The 18,222-nt window shown below is 40.2% G+C and overlaps 2 protein-coding genes across 6 annotated transcripts in view; one reads left to right on the top strand and one right to left on the bottom strand.

The window, feature by feature from the left end:
- LOC103140079 (MAGUK p55 subfamily member 7-like) overlaps window positions 1-6,007 on the bottom strand; it is a 28,094-nt gene extending 22,087 nt beyond the window's left edge. For 3 of the 4 annotated variants that reach the window (XM_016672866.1, XM_007555027.2, XM_016672867.1), the window contains exons 1-5: window positions 4,833-6,007; window positions 4,381-4,412; window positions 3,437-3,555; window positions 3,091-3,168; window positions 654-734 (exon numbers count right to left, since the gene is read on the bottom strand). In XM_016672866.1, the coding sequence (XP_016528352.1) occupies window positions 654-734; window positions 3,091-3,168; window positions 3,437-3,555; window positions 4,381-4,408 (306 nt within the window). In that variant the 5' untranslated portion in view covers window positions 4,409-4,412; window positions 4,833-6,007. The remainder of the gene's footprint in view (window positions 1-653; window positions 735-3,090; window positions 3,169-3,436; window positions 3,556-4,380; window positions 4,413-4,832) is intronic. The other variant, XM_016672868.1, reaches the window with a different exon arrangement.
- Window positions 6,008-6,215: 208 nt separating this feature from the next.
- Window positions 6,216-17,696, top strand: LOC103140055 (WW domain-containing adapter protein with coiled-coil-like). Of its 2 annotated transcripts, none has more exons than XM_007555003.2 (13): window positions 6,216-6,551; window positions 6,962-6,995; window positions 7,409-7,601; window positions 8,410-8,501; window positions 10,280-10,389; window positions 10,521-10,618; window positions 11,145-11,420; window positions 14,318-14,434; window positions 14,569-14,717; window positions 14,791-14,879; window positions 16,569-16,704; window positions 16,790-16,917; window positions 17,006-17,099. In XM_007555003.2, the coding sequence occupies exons 1-13, from the start codon at window positions 6,511-6,513 to the stop codon at window positions 17,073-17,075; spliced, it is 1,533 nt and encodes a 510-aa protein (XP_007555065.1). In that variant the 5' UTR covers window positions 6,216-6,510; the 3' UTR covers window positions 17,076-17,099. The 2 variants fall into 2 exon arrangements, with proteins under 2 accessions (XP_007555065.1, XP_007555064.1); XM_007555002.2 differs by having other exon boundaries at window positions 6,218-6,551; window positions 16,566-16,704; window positions 17,006-17,696.
- The last annotated feature ends 526 nt before the right edge of the window (window positions 17,697-18,222 follow it).

The raw sequence follows: 18,222 nt of genomic DNA, 5'->3' as shown, positions 1-18,222 counted from the left end.
ACGATGCAAAAAAAACAACAAAAACTTCCACTTGAGATCTGGTCATCTTAGTTAGAAGAAACTTTGTTGTTGTGTTTCATAGTCTGAATCCAAAGTTCTCTCTCTTTGGGGTTTACTTGACTTAAAAACCCCCCGAACCTATCTGCTTTTGTGGAGTAAAGACCTTGACAAAACAATATTTTTAAATACATTTCCAACTAATTTCTGAACGAAATTAGGTAAATGGTAGCCTAACCCATCTTTAAGATCGTCCTCGTCTGGCATCAAAAATAAAGGGGTATGTTTTAGACGTAAAATGTTATCAACTTCGTAATAAACATTTTGAATTCATTCTAACATGTTAACTTTTCTCCCTAAACCAGGATTGATTGATCGGCCTGGTCAGTATTAGGACATATTTAACTGGGTCCAAATATTCCTTCATTATAACATTTTTCTATTTTTTATTTTTTTATTTTTTTTGGCATCTCTTGGAACCTAAACTATGCGAAACAATTTCTTTTATGTATTTTCATGACATCACATCTTTTACGCGTCTTTTCCTTCGGTGGACAATGTGTGATTTGACTGGGCTGAAGACTTGTAAAATGTTCGAGACCACACAGACTTTTTAAAAGCTAAATGCATCAGCATGGAAAGAAATAGTTTTTCACCTTAAAGTGAGGTTTGGAAATAAGTGTAAGCAGTTCTTTGACTTCATCTCTCCATCCGTGGTACAGCAGCTCTTCTGCCAACTGAAACAAAAAAAAGGAAGAAAAAAGTGGCATAAACTTGTTAGGATTTATTTCAAGCCAGCGTAGAGAGGCATAGGAACGAGACGCAGCTAAAAGAGTCTGTCGAATCAATCACGCACAGCGAGTTTCTTTCGCTCTTTCCGGTAAGCTGCTGTAGTTTTTAGCGTGGTCGTTTTTGAACAAACACGTTGTGCTGATCTCGTGAAGCTCGTTACTGCGGTGCCTTCTCGGCAATCTCCGGAGTCACAACGCGCACGGAGGTCATTAGTTTCCACCGAGAGCAAACACAAGTGTAGTGGTCTGGAAACAAGACAAGTTCTTGAATAACTGTGCATTTATTTAACGATTTAACCGAACAAGCACAAAGCCATTATCCTTATCTAACATCATCTCACTTACTCTTCCTACCGTTTCTCACCCACACAAGTCTGTGTGAGAGGAAACAGAACCACAGCTTGGCCCCTCCGAAACGGCCCTTCCTGACTTAAGCCAGGCGCAGAGCGGCTGTCGAACCAAATCAACAGCAACGCAACGAAAGGAAAAGAGACAAATGCAGAGGAGATCAAATGGAAAGATGGCAGAAAATGCTGCGCATGCAGTCCAATAGTGAGGACAGCGGAGAGCTAATATGAAACTAAATAGGGGAGAGTGCGGAGAGGTGGAAAAAAACAAACAAAAAAGATTCCTCTTAAGGTTTTTAACTTTTTCGCCACGTCACAATCACGCACTGTGATTGTGAATTGGATTTTAAAATGCGTGGCGGCGTATCAAGTCCATTGTAGACAGAATGAATAATGAAGAGTAAATCTCCGCCACAAATCTTGAAAATTTTGAGGTTAAACAAAAAAAAAGTGGAAGTTTCAGAGTCTGAAAAGTTGAAAATTTCCTAGAAAAAACGTATAAATTTTCTGAGTTTCATGACAAAATGTCTCTGTTATGACATATTAGAAACCTTCGTAGACAGAGGAAAAAAGGAGTAAATTTCCATAAAAAAAAAAACTCAGAAATTTTTAGATTAATCAGAATTTTTTTTTATTTTTTTTTTAGAAAAAGACAAAATATTTCTACGTTTCAAAAGTCGAAAATTTTCGACTTCTGCTGAAACACTGGTAAAAAGATTTTTAAAGGGTTAGTAGACGAGCCATGTTGTGATGACTTCCTGAAGGCGGGGTTTCAGACAGAGCAGGAGCTTCTTAAAGACATACAGAGCCAATTTCAAGGTGTTAAATGACAATACTCTTAAGTCACATTTGTTATATGCAACATTTTTTATTGACAACTGAAGGTAACATCATTACTTGATTGTGCTCTACAATGTCAATCAGGCAGTATTTTGCCTGGAAAAATGCAAAATACTGCCCACTTAAGGCATAACTGTAATCACAAATGCAGATTTTTGGAATAAATGGGATGAATTTCAACAACACATGACATTTAGTAAATCAGTTTTTTTTTATCTCTAGGCTTTAAAATATATGAGTTGGGAGGAGTTACATAATTTTCCACGGAAAATAATGTACCTACACCATTTTTTTGTTTACAAAGGTTCACATTTTTCTTGATTGTAAAATCCAAAAATAGAAAAAAAAAAAGGATGATTCTGTAAGAATGACAACAACATTCTATCAGCTCTTTATTTTTCCAAAAGGCCATATAAATTTTACGGCTTGTAAGCAAGTTTTGTTTCACCAGACAGTGGACAAAATTGTCTCTCTGGGTTGTGAAGGTTGTTTTAGAGTCTGGAGGGCCACATAAAAATCTGTGGTGGGCCGGATTTGGCCCTGGGGCCTCGAGTTTGACACGTGTGTGATGGCAGATCTCTTGATTGCTGGCGGTTTAAGTTCCCCAACGGGGGAATTTGGACGCTCCAGATGAATGATGACCAAAAAGTCAGTTCAATAGAGAGATTAACAACAAAAGAATGAAAGGAGAGAGATAATGAAATAATAACAATAAAAAAAAGATCACCACGTGCCGTTTTGCTTTTCACTGGGGAAAAGTGTTTTGTAACTTTATCTTTAAATCTAAAATCTTACTTTCCAACCGACTACATAGCTCAAGCAGCCCATCCTTCATTCCCCCATGCAGCTACAATATCCTAAATCGTAAAACACACGACTCAGAAGTCCCCCCACCCCCCCTTTTATCTCTCGACCAGCCTTTCCAAGTGCGAATTACGGAAATAATTCATTCGGGACAAACATGCGGGGAAAACAAATTCCAGTCGCGCGTGTGTCTGACGGGGAAGTCTTTTCTATAACAGAGGAGAGAAAAACGTCTCGTTTCTCTCGGCTGTCAAACTGTCACCCGCAGCGGCTCGTCGGTCTGCTAAAGATGTTAGCAGTGAGTCACACACTTGCGAGGCCAGACTCGCCGCGTGCTGCTGGACGGGACCAGGCCTCCGCTTCTCAAAGCGCTTCAGCCGTTCGTGAATCTGTCAAGATTGGAGAGAGAGAGAGAGGGAGGGAGAGAGAGAGAGAGAGAGAGAGAGAGAAAACGAGAAGAATGGGTCTCACTCCGGCAGACGAGAAAGATTACAACTTAAGCTTTTAGTATTTTGGTTCGCTACTGGCAGGGTGATATTTCACTTTAGTTTTCCGTCATCTATTTTTCGACTTAGAAAAAGCGCAGTCCAAGGGTGTGTGTGTGTGGAGAGAGAGAGAGAGAGAGAGAGAGAGAGAGAGAGAGAGAGGAATGTTTACCTTAAACAGCAGGTGGACCTTTTTCTCCATCAGCATGCTGTGCAGGAATCTATAGTCCTCCTCTCTGTCGGTGTGAAACTCTGTCGCAGACATCGCCGCGGATAACCGCTTACACACACCTGGAGGATGCGAAAAATGTTGTCATTTGGTTCGACTCGAGTCCAGATCAAATGAATGAAGTCCACATCAGTTCTGTTCGGTCACATTCAGCTCGGTGTAGTAGATGAATTCAATCTTAGATACGTTTAATGTCATTCACTTCAGAATAGTTTATGTCGACATGATTTAATCGAGTTCGGTTCGGCTGCTGCTCGGTTCACAAGATTCTAGTTCGGTTTAAACTCAACTAACCGAATTGGTTTAAACTGAACTAGAATCATGTGAACTAAACCAATTGGTAAACTGAACTAAACCAATTAGTTCAGTTTAAACCGAACTAGGATCAGTTAATACAAAAAAAAAAAATCTGTTTGTTTAAATTGAATTTTATTCAGTTTATCTCAGTTCAGTACTAAGTGATTCAGTTTGGGTAAAAATTAGTTCAGATCAGTTTGACTGAATTTGATTCAGTCTGATTCGGTTCAGTTTAAATGAACTAAATTTGAGTCCAGATCTTTCCAGTTCATTTACATGTGGCTGAGTTGAACTTCTTTCAGCTCAGATGAATAAAATTCAGTTGAGTTTAATTTTATTCACTGACTGCACAGAGTGCTTCACCGAATAAAGGAGAAAAGGTGCATGTGGATGAACTCTAACTTCTTCTCTCTTTTTTTTACTTGATATTTTATTTTAAACTACATTTTAACTTAAATTTAATGTACAACTACAGAGATCAACATACTATTCTGGAAAAATGTGTTCTTTAAACAGAAAGAAAATGTGCTTTTCTCAGACTGCTGTAAGTTTTCAATTAAAGATGTAACAAAGATAAAACCTGAACATACCTCTGTCCTCAGTTCTCCTCTGCATCATCAGTCTGAGAACAGAAATATATGTATATCTATATACATATGAATCTCATTTTTACATGGAACAGCTTTCTTCTTTTGAGATATTGGTGCCCCCTATTGGTGACATCAAATACTTCCATTTCATAAGTTCAGTTATGAAATGGAAGAACAACTTGCTTCACAACAGACATTCACAGTTTAAAAAAAAATTGAAGCAGTCTTATCATAAAATGCACATCTTCTTATTTTGTAAGTTTGAACACACTCTTTGTTTTTATAACATTAAAAATTAGCAACAGTAGAAAAAAGCCTAAAAAAGATCTTTGACCAAAATGAAAAGTAAATCTTTAAGTCTAATCAGCAGAGCATTTTTTTTTCTTTCTTTAAGCTCCAGCGTTGTATATTTATATTAAATCAGTGCAAATGACAACATAATCTTCACTCACCACGGACTCTCTCCTTTAGGCCTGGTTTAGGCAGAGTCGTTTGCTGCATATCTTAAAAGAACAAACGACATTTGAACGTTCACGTTGCAAACAGAGGATGTGAAGTGCCTGACTGGGCGGACTGGAAAAGAGACTCACTCCCATTCCATCGATATCCATCAAGTCTGACCTACATTGAGCGGTCAATCAATACGGCAAAATTAGAGCAGCGTCTGCAGCGCTTGGAACGTAGAAATATAGTTAAAACCAGGTATGTATATGAACTGTATACAAGCATGTCAACCTTTTCTTTCCCTACTGTCTGGATTTAAATTTGATTGCTTTTTCCTTTTTCCAGGACAGTTGTTTGAGAACCCTATTCCTACGGAAGCAGAGAGGGGACTTTTTCCTCATATACTTTTTCCCAAAGGTTTTCTGGTTTTCTCAAGATAATGAGTTAATTTTCCGTCTTCCGCATATATTTCTCCTCAATGGTTTTCTTGAAATTAGTTTTTGATGATTTTCTCAAGATAAGTTAAATTTTCTGACTGTTTTCTCAAGATAACAAGTTAATTTCCTGTTTTCGGTTTATACTTTTTCCTGATGGTTTTCTCAAGGTGAAGAGTTAACTTCCTGTTGGTTTTCTCGAGGAAACAATAACACCATGGGGATTTGAAAAACGATCCCATCCTTCAACTGAAGGATGGGATCACTTGCTAATCTAATTTAGTACGTGATCAACCCTTTTATGTTGTCCCTCCACAAGATGCCACCCTGGGTGGTTGCCTATGTTGCCCATATCAGAAACCGCCACCGGAAGTGAGAATGAAGTTAGACTGGCCATACCAAAAAGCTTCATGTCCTTCAGCAGGATTTAATCAAAATTTCTGTAAAGTATTGTGAGAATCTTATGGATGAATGGCTCTCATACAGCTTAAAAGCAATTTTTTATTACATACTGACAGAGATGTTTGAAAACATATAAATTTGATTTACATTTTTTTTCTTTCATTACTCTTGTATTTAGTCAATACACATTAGGTTGATAATCTAACGGCAAAAACAGAGAAAGTCAGACAGTGAGAAAATAAATACGATGTCTGGTTTCAGTTGTCTGTATGAGAAAAGGCCTTATGCTACAAGACAGGCAAGTAAAAATATATATCATTATCTTTTACCAAACCGTTTTACTTCAGTTTGGAAAGCAGAAAAAAAACTGAAGTCCTTTAGAAACTCCGTCTAGTTCTGTTGAATTCCATTTAGTTTACAATGAAACTACAGCAAGTTCATCTGATTTTTAAACTGAAAACCGAGTCTTACATTTTCGCACCAACATCCTCTTTTATTTTGACAGGTCGTCACGGAACCAGTTTCACCCCCAACCAGACGTTTAACCATAAGTCGGTCTCCTCCGCTTCCTCCTGCCTGCCTCTGCTGCTCTCCGCTGAGCTACATCGGCCGAGTCTCACCGCATACCGTAACTACATGCCAGATGATGCACTGAGGGTGGGTTTTAATTGTACCACCCGCTATGCAGTGCAGGTGCTCGGCGCTCGACTTGTAGCCGTTTGTCTGGTGAGAAAGGCCCGAGATCAGACTCCAGGAAGCTGAAGGAAGAAAAAAAAAAGAACTGTGAGAGCAGACAGACAGGAGGCCACGGTTTCCCCCTCAAACACACACACACATCACCGGGGCCTTGATGGTGATGTATGCAAGGAAACCAACAAGAGTCAGCGATGGGTAAATGAAACGCTGGTCATTGCATTGTCATGTGTAAATAAGGCGCATACGTGTAACTGCTTTAACCTCAGGAGTGGTAGCTTTCTTTTAGCTGTTAGCTGTCATGGCTACCAGCTAACTGCAGTTGGTTAGCTGGAGGTTCCGGTTAATTTTTTTCCTTCTTTAGCTAGGCTACATACGTTAGCATGACGTTAACTACTAACATAGTGATTTAAAACTTGTAAATCATATATTCTTCTTTTTAAGTCACTGAGAAACTTAGACTACTCTTTATATTTCATGGGGAAAAAATTGACTAACTACTGGGAGCCAAATGGAAATTGTGCTAACGTTAGCTAACTTAAAGTCGTCCACAAAGTGTCTTGGAAGAAAATAAATTGAGCTGACGTTTGTTCCTTGTGTTTCCACAGGTGCAACGACAGAAGGGATTCTCAGTCCTATCAGGTACACTTTCACTGTTACTATTTTTTTGTTATTATGGCACATTAATGCTCAGTGCCTTGCAAATGTCTTTCTATTCTGTGAACCTAAACACATTTTTGTCACTTTACATCAGTGTATTTCCTTATAGCACAAAATACACTGTATTTTGTACACATTGTACAAAATGTTGAAGCAGTATGAATACTTCTGCAAGCCACTGTAGCCAAAAGTGTCCATTAGACCTTCTTTTCCAACTTTAAGCTAATACTTAAGTTCAATGTTGTGTTAACTGGTTTGAGGAAAAACCAGTTGGATATACCGTTAGTTACACAAACTCTTCAGAAAAGAGGTTGAGGGTGACTAGAGATGTCCAAGACTTTAGATTGAACTCTAACTAATCAGCTTTATCTACTGTCCATTGTTCTTGTTTCCAGGCCCATAAATCTCAGCCAAAGAGCCAGTCCAGCAGCCTTCACCGCTACACCAAGGTGCGTGACGGTTCGTCAGATCCCATACCCCCATACAAGGTGCTGCGACGCTCCGACGAGAGTCCCGTCAGCAGGCAAGGGGATGCTATCGGGCAGCATGGCAAGGCCAAAACCTCCTTCCCTATTCGAGGAAAAAACGGTAAGTGTTGGTGTTGCATTCTGCTAATGCTTCATTTGAAACATTGAAACATTCTGCTAATGTTTCCAATGAGGTAAAAATAGATGTTTTTTTTATATATATAAGTTTGAAACTATTGTAGATAAAGTAAATAATGTTTGTTTTCATTTTATTCTGTAGCGTTTTTGTTTTGACAAATTGCTCTTGCTTAATTTTGTGGTCAAAAGTTTCTGTACACTCATATCTGGTAGGAATTTCATATTAATGTCAGGCTTTAGTTGTTTTAGCCTTTCTTCTTGTAGGGTGGAATGAGAGCAAACGGGATCCAACTGCAGGGTTAAAAAAGAAAACACAAGAATATTGTACATTTACTAAAATGTACATTTTGACATGATCAAAATTACATATATGGATATACGGGCTTGATATTTTAAAAAGATTAGAAAAAAAAGTGGATTCAGGTCTGTTAAAGGAAATCGATTAATTCAGAAGAACTCCAAGATTAACGGTGGTTGATAATCAAGGTAGAATCTTATTAATATCTCCAAAACGGATGTAGTTGAGTTGGAATTTCTAAACGGACATTTCACCAAATTGATGGAGGAATAAACGCAGATATTTGAGCTGAAGGCTTAATTTTTTTTTTGTGGGTTTAGAGAAAATCCAATGAACAAATCCATGCACTCGTTCATGATGTCAACTGTAGATGGAGGTTGGTTGAATCCTTCCGCTCTTTGCAATTTAATAGCAGCACAACACAACGCCTCAAACGCAAAACACTCTGGTGTGCAAGTCGTGTTTGTTTGACTAAAGGAAGAATTTGTTCCAGGGACCAGCGGCTCGCCTCAGGAGGCCTCTCACAACAACAGCTCCCACCAAGGTGCTGAAACTCACGCGAGCCAGAGCAAGCCTGCAGAACGAGTGAGTTACTGTTTCTGTTGTCTGCTTCTCCACCTTCCTTCCCTTTTCACTTTGCTGCTCAGAGTTTCTTCACCGTGCTCAGAAGCGAGACATGGGCCGTTGTGTGCGCCGGTGTTTGTCAAAGCAAACTCCACAGCAACGCTCGATGGATAAATATTTGAAAAGGTGGCTCTTGAGCCACACACTCTAATCCACACACACACAGCTAACTGATCGTTAGCTTTCATTACTTGTCAGCCTGTTAGGATCTTGTGTTTTTGTTCATCAGGTTGTCAGTTTTATGTGTGTTTCTTGTGGGCCAAAAAAGTTTTGTTTGCTCATTTTTAGAAAATCTGGCAATGCCGATAACTTTAAGTATATAAGTTTCGACATGTTACTATTTTCTTCTTTCCTATTGTTCTCGTCTTGACTTCGTCACCTGTCACGTTAAGATTTTTAGGCTTTGTTTAGGAGCATCTGCTGGAGTGAGTTACTGCATTAACATGAAAAATGCGAGTTCATAACATCTGGTATCTGTAATCCAGCATCTGTTGCGCTCCAAACAACCTTTTGTGATATGAAAATTAAGAATATTGGTGGTGTGTAATATTGCTTAGCCTGAGATATTAAACACGGGTACTAAAGCTGAAACAGTTAATCGTGATTAATCGACTATTGAAATCAGCTGAATTACTGAATCGATTAATCGTTGACTGAAGTATACAGACTGAAAAAAAAAAAAACATTTGGTGACTGAAAAAACAAAACATTTGGTGAAAGAACACCTTCAGATAAATAATGAAGCCAAAACTGTACAAAAACGATCGATCAAAACAAATAGTAGATCAACCCTACACTGTATTGATAAGTCAAGCAGAAATGACTGACCTCTTAATATGATGTTGGAAGTATTTATTTATTTATGTTAGAAGTATTTATTTATTTATGTTAGCCGCAGATGCATCCTTTGCTGCAAATGATCAAACGTTCACTAGAGAAATTCTTTGTTGCATTTTAAGCGAGAAAATGTTTATTTTCTTATCTAAAAAAGGCACTGAATTGTTTGCATTTTCTTATGTATTTCTAATATTGTATAAAATACAATATTAAGCTTAAACAAAAAAATCTACAGAAATTTTATTTATTTTTTTTTATCTGAGAAATCATCAGGATAGTTGATTATTAAAATAATCGATATCTGGTTGGGACGTACGGTAACTGTTTGGTGACTTGCACCAGATTTTACTGAATGGTTTGATTACAAATGCAGAACACACTATTCAGATTTTGATCTGTTTAGTGTTAAATCAGGTGTTGCTTTGCTTTTACTTTCACCGCTAAGCTTTACTTGTTTTGGTCTGTCTCACACAGTTCTAATAAATATAAGCTTGTTGTAACATGAGAACGTTTGAATACTTTCGCAAGGCCCTATAGTGCAACTTACGGTCATCTAACATTGTATGTGTTCATAAAATGCTAGCAACCACTTGAAAGGATTAAAAACGTATTTCCTATTTTATTACATCATTTAGGCTTTATCCGAAAGCCGCTCTTTCTAAATATAAAAAAACAACAACATAAAACTATAAGAAGTTATGAACACTTGACATCAATTGTAATGTCATCTATCAGCCAAACGATGGCATGAAAGCTCATCCAGACGATTATACGTGAATTTGATGTTTTCGCTTTTGTGGACGGAGGTCCCGCTTTGCGATATTTCCCCTTTTCCCTACAAACGTTGTCCTGTCCTGGGTGTGTCTTGATCTTTATCACTATGGCAACTGTCTCTGCTCCAGGACCCTGCCGACGACTGGACAGAACACATTAGCTCCTCCGGCAAGAAGTACTACTACAACTGTAGAACTGAAGTCTCCCAGTGGGAAAAGCCCAAGGACCTGCTGGAGAGGCAAGGCCCAATTTCGCTTCATGTTCAACCAGAAATATTCCTTACACTGCTTGGAGTGTTACGCACTTCACATAGAGCGGCTTTGTGCTCGGTCGCAGTGGAGTCATAGATTGTGCTTGCTTTTGCTTCAGGGAACAACGACAGAAAGACTCGGCCAAGATGGCAGCAAACAGTTTCCCCAAGGATATGGACTACAGACAAGAGGCCTTGCAGGACAAAGCCACGACTAGTAAGAATGGACTGTGAAACTCCGTTAATAATCTTTGGTTGTCTACATGTTCTCTCTTCTGAAGCATCGTCTGTTCACCGGTTTGCAGGGTTTGTATGGCTGCATGAAAATCTTGAATTTCATCGAGGTGTTTTCAAGGTTTTGAAAGTGTTTTGGTTTCTGTATAAGGTCCTTGAAAGTAGGCCTGCCACCGGAACAAATTTTGCTGGACGATAAATTGTCCCAGAAGTTATCGCGATAACCATAACGTTGATGTTTTGAGATCATTTTGCAGTAATATAAATGTAATGGCATAAAACATTCTCAAAAATCAATAAATTCAAATTCTAATGAACATTTAACAATGGAACTGGAAGATATTTTGAATATGCAAAAATAAATAAACAAAATGCCCCTGCTGTAGAATGTAAAATACTACCACAAGACATTATTAATAACAGTAGTAATAGTGAATTTGTGGTGCTAGAAAAATGCTTAAATTCACCAAGGCGGCTGCTCTGCTTCCTTTTCTGTTTTTCACACACAGAGACGACATCAGCGGACCAATCCACGCCATCAAACAGCGGCCATTCCTCCTCCCTCTCTTCTTCTCAGAACCCAAACTCTACAGCCGGCCCGTTAGGCTCCGACCTGTCCAGCATGTCCTCTTCCTCGTCAGCAGCGCCACCGGCAGCTCAGAGTGCACAGTCGCAGTCGTCGGCGTTGCTTCAGGACCCGGCCCTCTTGCATCAGCTCCTACCGGCTCTGCAGGCGACTCTGCAGATGAACAACGGCAACATGGACATGGCCAAGCTCAACGAAGGTGAGGACGGCACGATACGACAGACCTAAAAGAAAAAGAAAAACTGCTTATCTGTGGTTTAGTTAGTGCTGTTTTGGATATGTGGGGTCGCTGAGTGACTTACCTGAGCTTCACAGGTCCAAAATAGAACGGATCATTCATATCTGTAGCCTCAGCTGGCTGGCCCGCCTCTGTCTAAGATGATGAAATCAGTAACTATGCCACAGTGCTTATCTTTTGCTGACTCTGAAACAGCTTTTTGCTTCTGTGAAATCGGAAACCAGCTTCTTCAACATGCCTGAACCTGAATCGGCATAGTAAATGTTCAAACTTTAAGTGTCTAATCATATTGCAGGGTTTACCCCAGTATATTATAAGCCTGGCGGGCCACCAGGTTTTAATTGTGCCCCAGCTAGGCTAAACATTGCTTATTTATTTAAGTTTTTTTTTTTTTTTTTAAATGTTTGTCTATTTTAAGACTTTCTAGTTGGTGTTCGGGTATTCCAATCTTTTAATGGCACATAATTATCAAATGATATTTTCAAATTTCCTGTCAACTTTAAACATTTTTTAACTCGAAAAGACGAAGGGCCGCTGGATGAATGACTGCCCTCCAATAGGGGTTGAACGACTACATATTTTTTTAAGGTCGACTACATCATAATAGTCGAGTCGATGTCGACTAGTCGCGGTGATGTCATAATGACATAAGCGCAAAATCCTTCACAACTACTTGAAGGTTTTATCAGCTATATTCACAGCAAATATTGACCCCTCCCCCACTCTCCTTCTCCCGCTTTTACTAAGTTTATTATGCAGAATTAAAAGAGCAATAAACTGATCATTCTTCGCGAGCAGCGGAGAAAAGTTCGTTGCACAAAGTTGGGTCTGACATTTTTTTTTTTTTTTTCCCCAAACACAATTTAATTTATAGGAGTCAAATTATCACATTGACCACAATGGTGCTTTTGGAACATCACAAGCCAAACTTATTATGAACGGATCCCGTTTGGTTACAGTTGAATTCAACGAAGCTTCCTGCTGCTCCTCCGCCCGATGCGCAGCAGGAAGCTCTGCTGACTCAGTCGGTTCGGCTCTCTGAACCGACATGCAGATGGCGATAGAGATCGCCTCTATCAGATCCTCAGGATGAAGCTTGGACTTAGTTTCCAGATGTAGTCAAACCACATCTTTATAAGAGCATAAAGCTGCCAGGGTAAAAGCTTCAATACGCAGGGTGACGCTGATCAGTTGGGGGTAATTGAGGGATAAAAAAGCCTGACATCATGACGTGTTGTCGCACATTACTCCGGTAGTCTTTTTTTCGTTTTGTTTGTTTTTTTAAGTTTTTTTTTGGCCCTAGTTTATTTGAGAGCAACCTGACTGTAAGGGGGCGGAGAGAGGCCTGGGCTCAGCGAATGGAGGACGGGAGACGGACTCCTGACTACCGCGGGCTAAAGTCTCTGTATGCGGGGCGCCGCGCTAACCACCGCGCTGCGCAACGCCCCTATTGGGGTAGCCTATGCTGTAATTTACAGTTTCTCTTTGTTAAATTATTTACATTTTTATACAATTTGAACTTTCTGACGAACTCACCTAGTCCACCTTCTTTCACTTCCTTGGAAAAATCTGTTTTGTCATGTGATTGCGACTAGTGGACTAGCCCAGGAAAAAAGTCATTGCAGAGAAAAGAATCGACTAATTGGTGCAGCCCCTACCCTCCAACAGAGTTAGCAAGTTTTCTGGGGGAAACTTTGTATCAGTAATTGTTTCTATGATTTCATGAAATGCTTCAAGTGCAGGTTTCCTACACTTCAGTCCAGCTGCAGTCTGAAACCACAAGCTTTGCATGTTGACTAACAGTTTATTATTAACTTTAAGGAATCCTCCTGATCTAATCCCAGAGGTTTTTGGTATATAATCTGCCACTTTGTTGAGCTGTGACTGTCATGTTTTGTTCCTTTTGACTGTCAAATTGAAACAGACGATCAGCAGCTCCAACTTCCTGTCTTTCTGTGTGTGGCGGATCTAACGGAGAGTTTTGTCCCCTCATTTTATGGACATAACATTTTGCTAAGACATTTTTGTTACATCCAATGAAACATTCAGATATTTGTGCTGTTTTGTCCTAACCTCTACTTAAAAGTGTATTTCTGTGATGTTCAAAGGGCCAGAGCATCCGCACATCTTTCAAGTCTTTAATTAATGTATCGTAAATTAAGGCCTTAACGTCTTAAATTAATTGCGGGGAAAAGTAAGATGGCTTTAAATACATTAATCACAGGTTATAAATTTTGTTGATTGGAATATTTAGTCTCATATATTATATAGTTTATTTTTCCTGTGTGAATTTTTTTTTGTTAGAAACGTTTGAGTCACTCGGACGTTTTCATTGAATTCTGTGACTTGAGTTGGTTGCAGCTACTGCTAACTAGCTGCTAAAATACAGTTGCCAGGTAGCTAGTTTTTTTTGTATCTGTTATGGGTAAGTACAAATTTACTTACCTATAAATTTGTTCCGTCTCGCTTATGTTGCCAACCCACAACTATAAATTTCTTTTCCACATTTATGTCATGATACAGGTCTTATATTTTGACAATCTTAAAAAGTCTTAAATTTGTGTTGGAGGCTGACTAATTTAGAGATTTTTGTGTCCTTAGTGCTGAATACATTGTGATTTTAATGCGGTCCTTAATGGATGACGGTGCTTTGTAGTTGCCGTGATTTCTGATGAATTTTGTAACATTTCTGGGAGAACGTAGCGCTTTCGCTGGTCAGGTTGCACTGGACTTCCTTCCCTAGTGTCGTATGTACGTTAGCCGCCTCTCGTGACACAGTAAAAAAAAAAAGCAAAGTTCTCCCTCGTCATGTGTGTTTCTGCTGTCACGTGTGTTCATTTCTTCTTTCCTCCCTCCAGTCCTGGCGGCTGCTGTCACCCAGGCTTCCTTGCGGTCTGTGCTTCATAAGCTCCTCGCTGCTGGACCCGCTTTCAACGTCTCTGCTCTGCTCTCAGCTGCGCAGCACTCCAGTCAAGGTATGGCATCTTTTTCCGCCGTTTCCTGTCTTCCTCGCCTCCTCAGAATACGCTTTCAGAAACGAAAAGTTTGCGTAACAGTGAGAGAATCGCCCACGTTCAACACCCTTCTTCTGTCTTGTTTCTGATTTCAGCCCAGCACTCCAGTCAGTCCCCGGTCTCCGCGACAACAGATTCGCCATCCCCGCACCCATACGTCTCACCGCGGAACGGCACGCCCCAGAACAGCCAGAAGCCCCTTCTGGGCATGCATATCGGCAGCGTCACACCCTCACAAGCTAGAGTACGTAGCTTCAGGAGTCGCCACCACTTCCTTTTCCACCTGCCGCTTATTTTCTCTCCACTTCCCTCTTCAGGGTGGTATGCCATCAGGAAAGCAGGGATCAGCGTCTTTGTGTCAGACAACAGAAAAGCGTCCAGAGGACCCGAGGACTCTTCAGAGAAGGTATAAGCCCCAGCTGCTCAAAACTTTACTTGTGATCTTGGAGGCTAATTTCACCTGTGTTATATAGAAAAGGTTTTGTTACGCAATTTCGTATTGTTTAGAAATACACTTTTTGAGAAGATTGACCCATTCTCTGTAAAGTGGTATCCGTACCCTTTGATCTTTTTCACATTTTGTCAAGTTGCCTTCACAAACCTGGTGCTTATGTTACAGAGCAACTAAAGGGAAAACATACCAGTGTTCCACCTCTGGAGACAGAATTTTTTTTTTTTGTCTGTTTTCTTTCGCTAGTTATGTTAAACTCCGTCAGATTGGATGGAGATGCTGAACATAATTTTTCCAGCCTTGCCATTAAACTATTAGATGAAGTTCAAGCATGTAAATAACCTTTGATATGAACCATTCTATGGTACAGGATATCTGCACATCTTTAAAAGATCTTAAATCCACTCATCTAAAAATTAGGCCTTAAAAGGCTCAAATCCCTGAATCTAAAATAAAGGCCTTAAAATGTCTTTAAATCATGGGCTGTGAATTGATTTAGAAAAAAAAATTATTCTCTCGCTGTGATGAATCACTATGCTTTAAATTTGTCAGCTTGAAATGGAAAAAAAAAATAAATAATGCATGACAGTTTTTTGGGTTTTTATATTCAGAAAGGTTTAAAGGAAGTCTTTTTATGTCAGACGTTTTTTAGAAATGTGATTATAAGCTGGATGTGTAAGTTCTTCCTCTGAAAAGTGCTTGTAATGCGACTGCTTAAAAAAAATAATGATGATGCAGTAGCCACACAGGAAAAGCCATTGATCAGTATCTTCATCTTCCTCCTGTGCACTAAGGCGCCCCTTTAATCTGCTTTGTTTGACCAATCAAACTCTGATGCCAACCTAAAAACTGAACTCTGGTCTGCCTAAAAACCTTCGTCTGGGTTTGATTGAAGTGAACTCTGGTGCGGTTCAAATGCATCTGGGAATGCAAAGTGAATCGGAGGCCGCTCCAAAAGCAGGAAGCGAACTGTTGCGCAGGGCGTTCTGGGTAAAAACAACCGCAATAAACGTTAGAGTCTAGCGCTAGCAAGAGAAATAGCTTGTGACCACAAGCTATTTGGTAAAAAGACCTTTTACCAAAGACGAGGGAAAAATCCTACAGCCGCTAAAATCTGACACCATTTTTATTTACATTTCGTGAAGAATAAACTTGCACTCAGTGTCTGCTGAGGTTTTCATGTCGTTTCCTTCAACAGTTCATCACATGGTGGGGAACAGATTGTTTGACAGTGCAGTGTAAATGTGAACCCGCATTACAATTTTGATCCTCAATCGAACAGAATCTACCAAACTATCAGGTGTGAAAACACCCAACGCCACTAAAGTCGCCCACTTCGCCTTCAGAATTGAGCAGCCTCACATACACTCCTTCTGTCTCTCTCGCGTTGTTTTCGTCTCGAGGTGAATAAGCTCTTGAGCATGTGCTGTCCTCTTCATCAGCCCAGCCTTTTGAAACCAACATCAGCCACATTGCAGCATTCAAAATGTGTAGAACAAAAGTTCCACTTGTTTAAAATACATCGAAGTTTGGAAATGTAGCTTGACAGAATGTAAAAAATGTTGAGTTGTCTCACTCCAGCAGCCAGGAGGTTCTGTGCACCGGATTGATCATGTCTGTTTTGCCCCATGCATCCACCAGCAGTAGCAGTGGCGGTGGCGGCAGCAGCCAAACCCAATCGGACCCCCCCGGCTCCTTCACTCCCACCCTGGCGACTCATTTCGATGAAACCCTAATCCGACACATCCAAGGGTGGCCTTCAGAGAACACAGAGAAACAGGTAGGTGCCGACAGAACCCCGAACGACTTGGCAACTTTCTGACGAGCGGCCTTCGTGACGAGACGTTGTGGTTCCATTCCAACAGGCGGCTCGGTTGCGAGAGGACTTCCACAACATGGGCAGCCTGTACATGTCTGAAATCTGCACGGAGATGAAGAACCTCCGCTCTCTGGTCAGAGTGTGTGAAATCCAGGCTACGCTGAGGGAACAGAGGTAGGAGCAGGAAGTGAGGTTTGCATGAACAGACTGGACAAACACAAGTCTCCAACTGAGGATTTGTGTCGTCTTCTCCTTTGTGCAGAGTCCTGTTTCTGAGGCAGCAGAGCAAAGAGCTGGACAAACTGAAGAACCAGAACTCCTACATGGTGTGAGGACCTGAGAGAGCCTGTGAGCGGAAGCAGCTGAAATATGGACAGCAAGCCGCTCCGGAATGTTTTCAAAAGGCTACAGCCGAGTCCCCCCCTTTTTTTTTTCTTTTTTTCTCTTTTTCCCTTCTTTTAGTTTTAACTTTAAATTTTTTTCAGTGTCCCGCCACTTTGACTGGTTGGTCTGAAAAGGCCAGACCTCGTGGTTCAGACACGTGGACACAGAGGACCTGTGATTACTGGCAGACGGCACCTTCTCGGACCACGGAGCTCAGATCGTGTGTATCATATTGGGTGAAGTTGTTTTCCGGCGTGTTTTTTTTTTTTTTGTTTTGTTTTTTTTTACGTGTAGTGTTGAGGACGAGATTTAAAAATAGATATCGTGAACTTTTCCACAACACCTCTGTGGGTCGACGAACGACGCCGTTCGTCGCACTTCTAAAACAGACTTTCTCGTACATTTAAAACTTACAGATTCTCACTGATAACTTTTCTTTTCTTTTTTTTATTCACTATACTTAGAAATTGTTTTGCCATCCTGTTGTGATTTGAGAGGATGTGACATCCGTTTTCTCAGTTGGAAGCATTCTGATTAAAGGACACATGCAGTGACCGCCTGTGAAACTGAGCTTCTGTACATTATCGTCTCTCAGCCGCCAACGCTCTCATTCTGTCTGTAGTCTCGACTCAATCGGCCGACGTTTCGCCTTCGGTCCCGGAAAGTTCTGCATTCCTATCAATTTTACCTTGGAGAGAGATTTTGTGACGCATTACAAAAGTGATTGAATTTACAGTCACGCAAAGCTAAGTTATTGTTGCACATGATGATTACCGTCCTTTGTAGTGACACAGAAAAAGGTGAAGTGGGAAGTTCTCCTTTTTTTGGTTTCTGTAAGGACAGTGTTTTTTTTTTCTTTTTTCTTTTGTGATGCAGCTGTTGTTGCTGCACACCTTTTTTGTTACCTGACTGTAGCCTGATCTGGCTACTTTTTTTTTTTTTTCTAAGAATTAACTCTTTACAATAGGGAAAACTTTTTATACCAACATCACATTTAACTGCAGTCATTCCCTTTTATCGCCTATAAAACAGATTCCTTTGTCTCGCTACTCTTTCAATAGATTCCGTCAGGTCTGATGTGCACATTTTTTGCGG

Source organism: Poecilia formosa, unplaced genomic scaffold (genome assembly GCF_000485575.1).
Source record: "Poecilia formosa unplaced genomic scaffold, Poecilia_formosa-5.1.2 Scaffold67, whole genome shotgun sequence".
Lineage (NCBI taxonomy): Eukaryota > Metazoa > Chordata > Actinopteri > Cyprinodontiformes > Poeciliidae > Poecilia > Poecilia formosa.
Note: the sequence above shows the minus strand (reverse complement) of the source record. Positions and strands in the feature narration are given on the sequence as shown.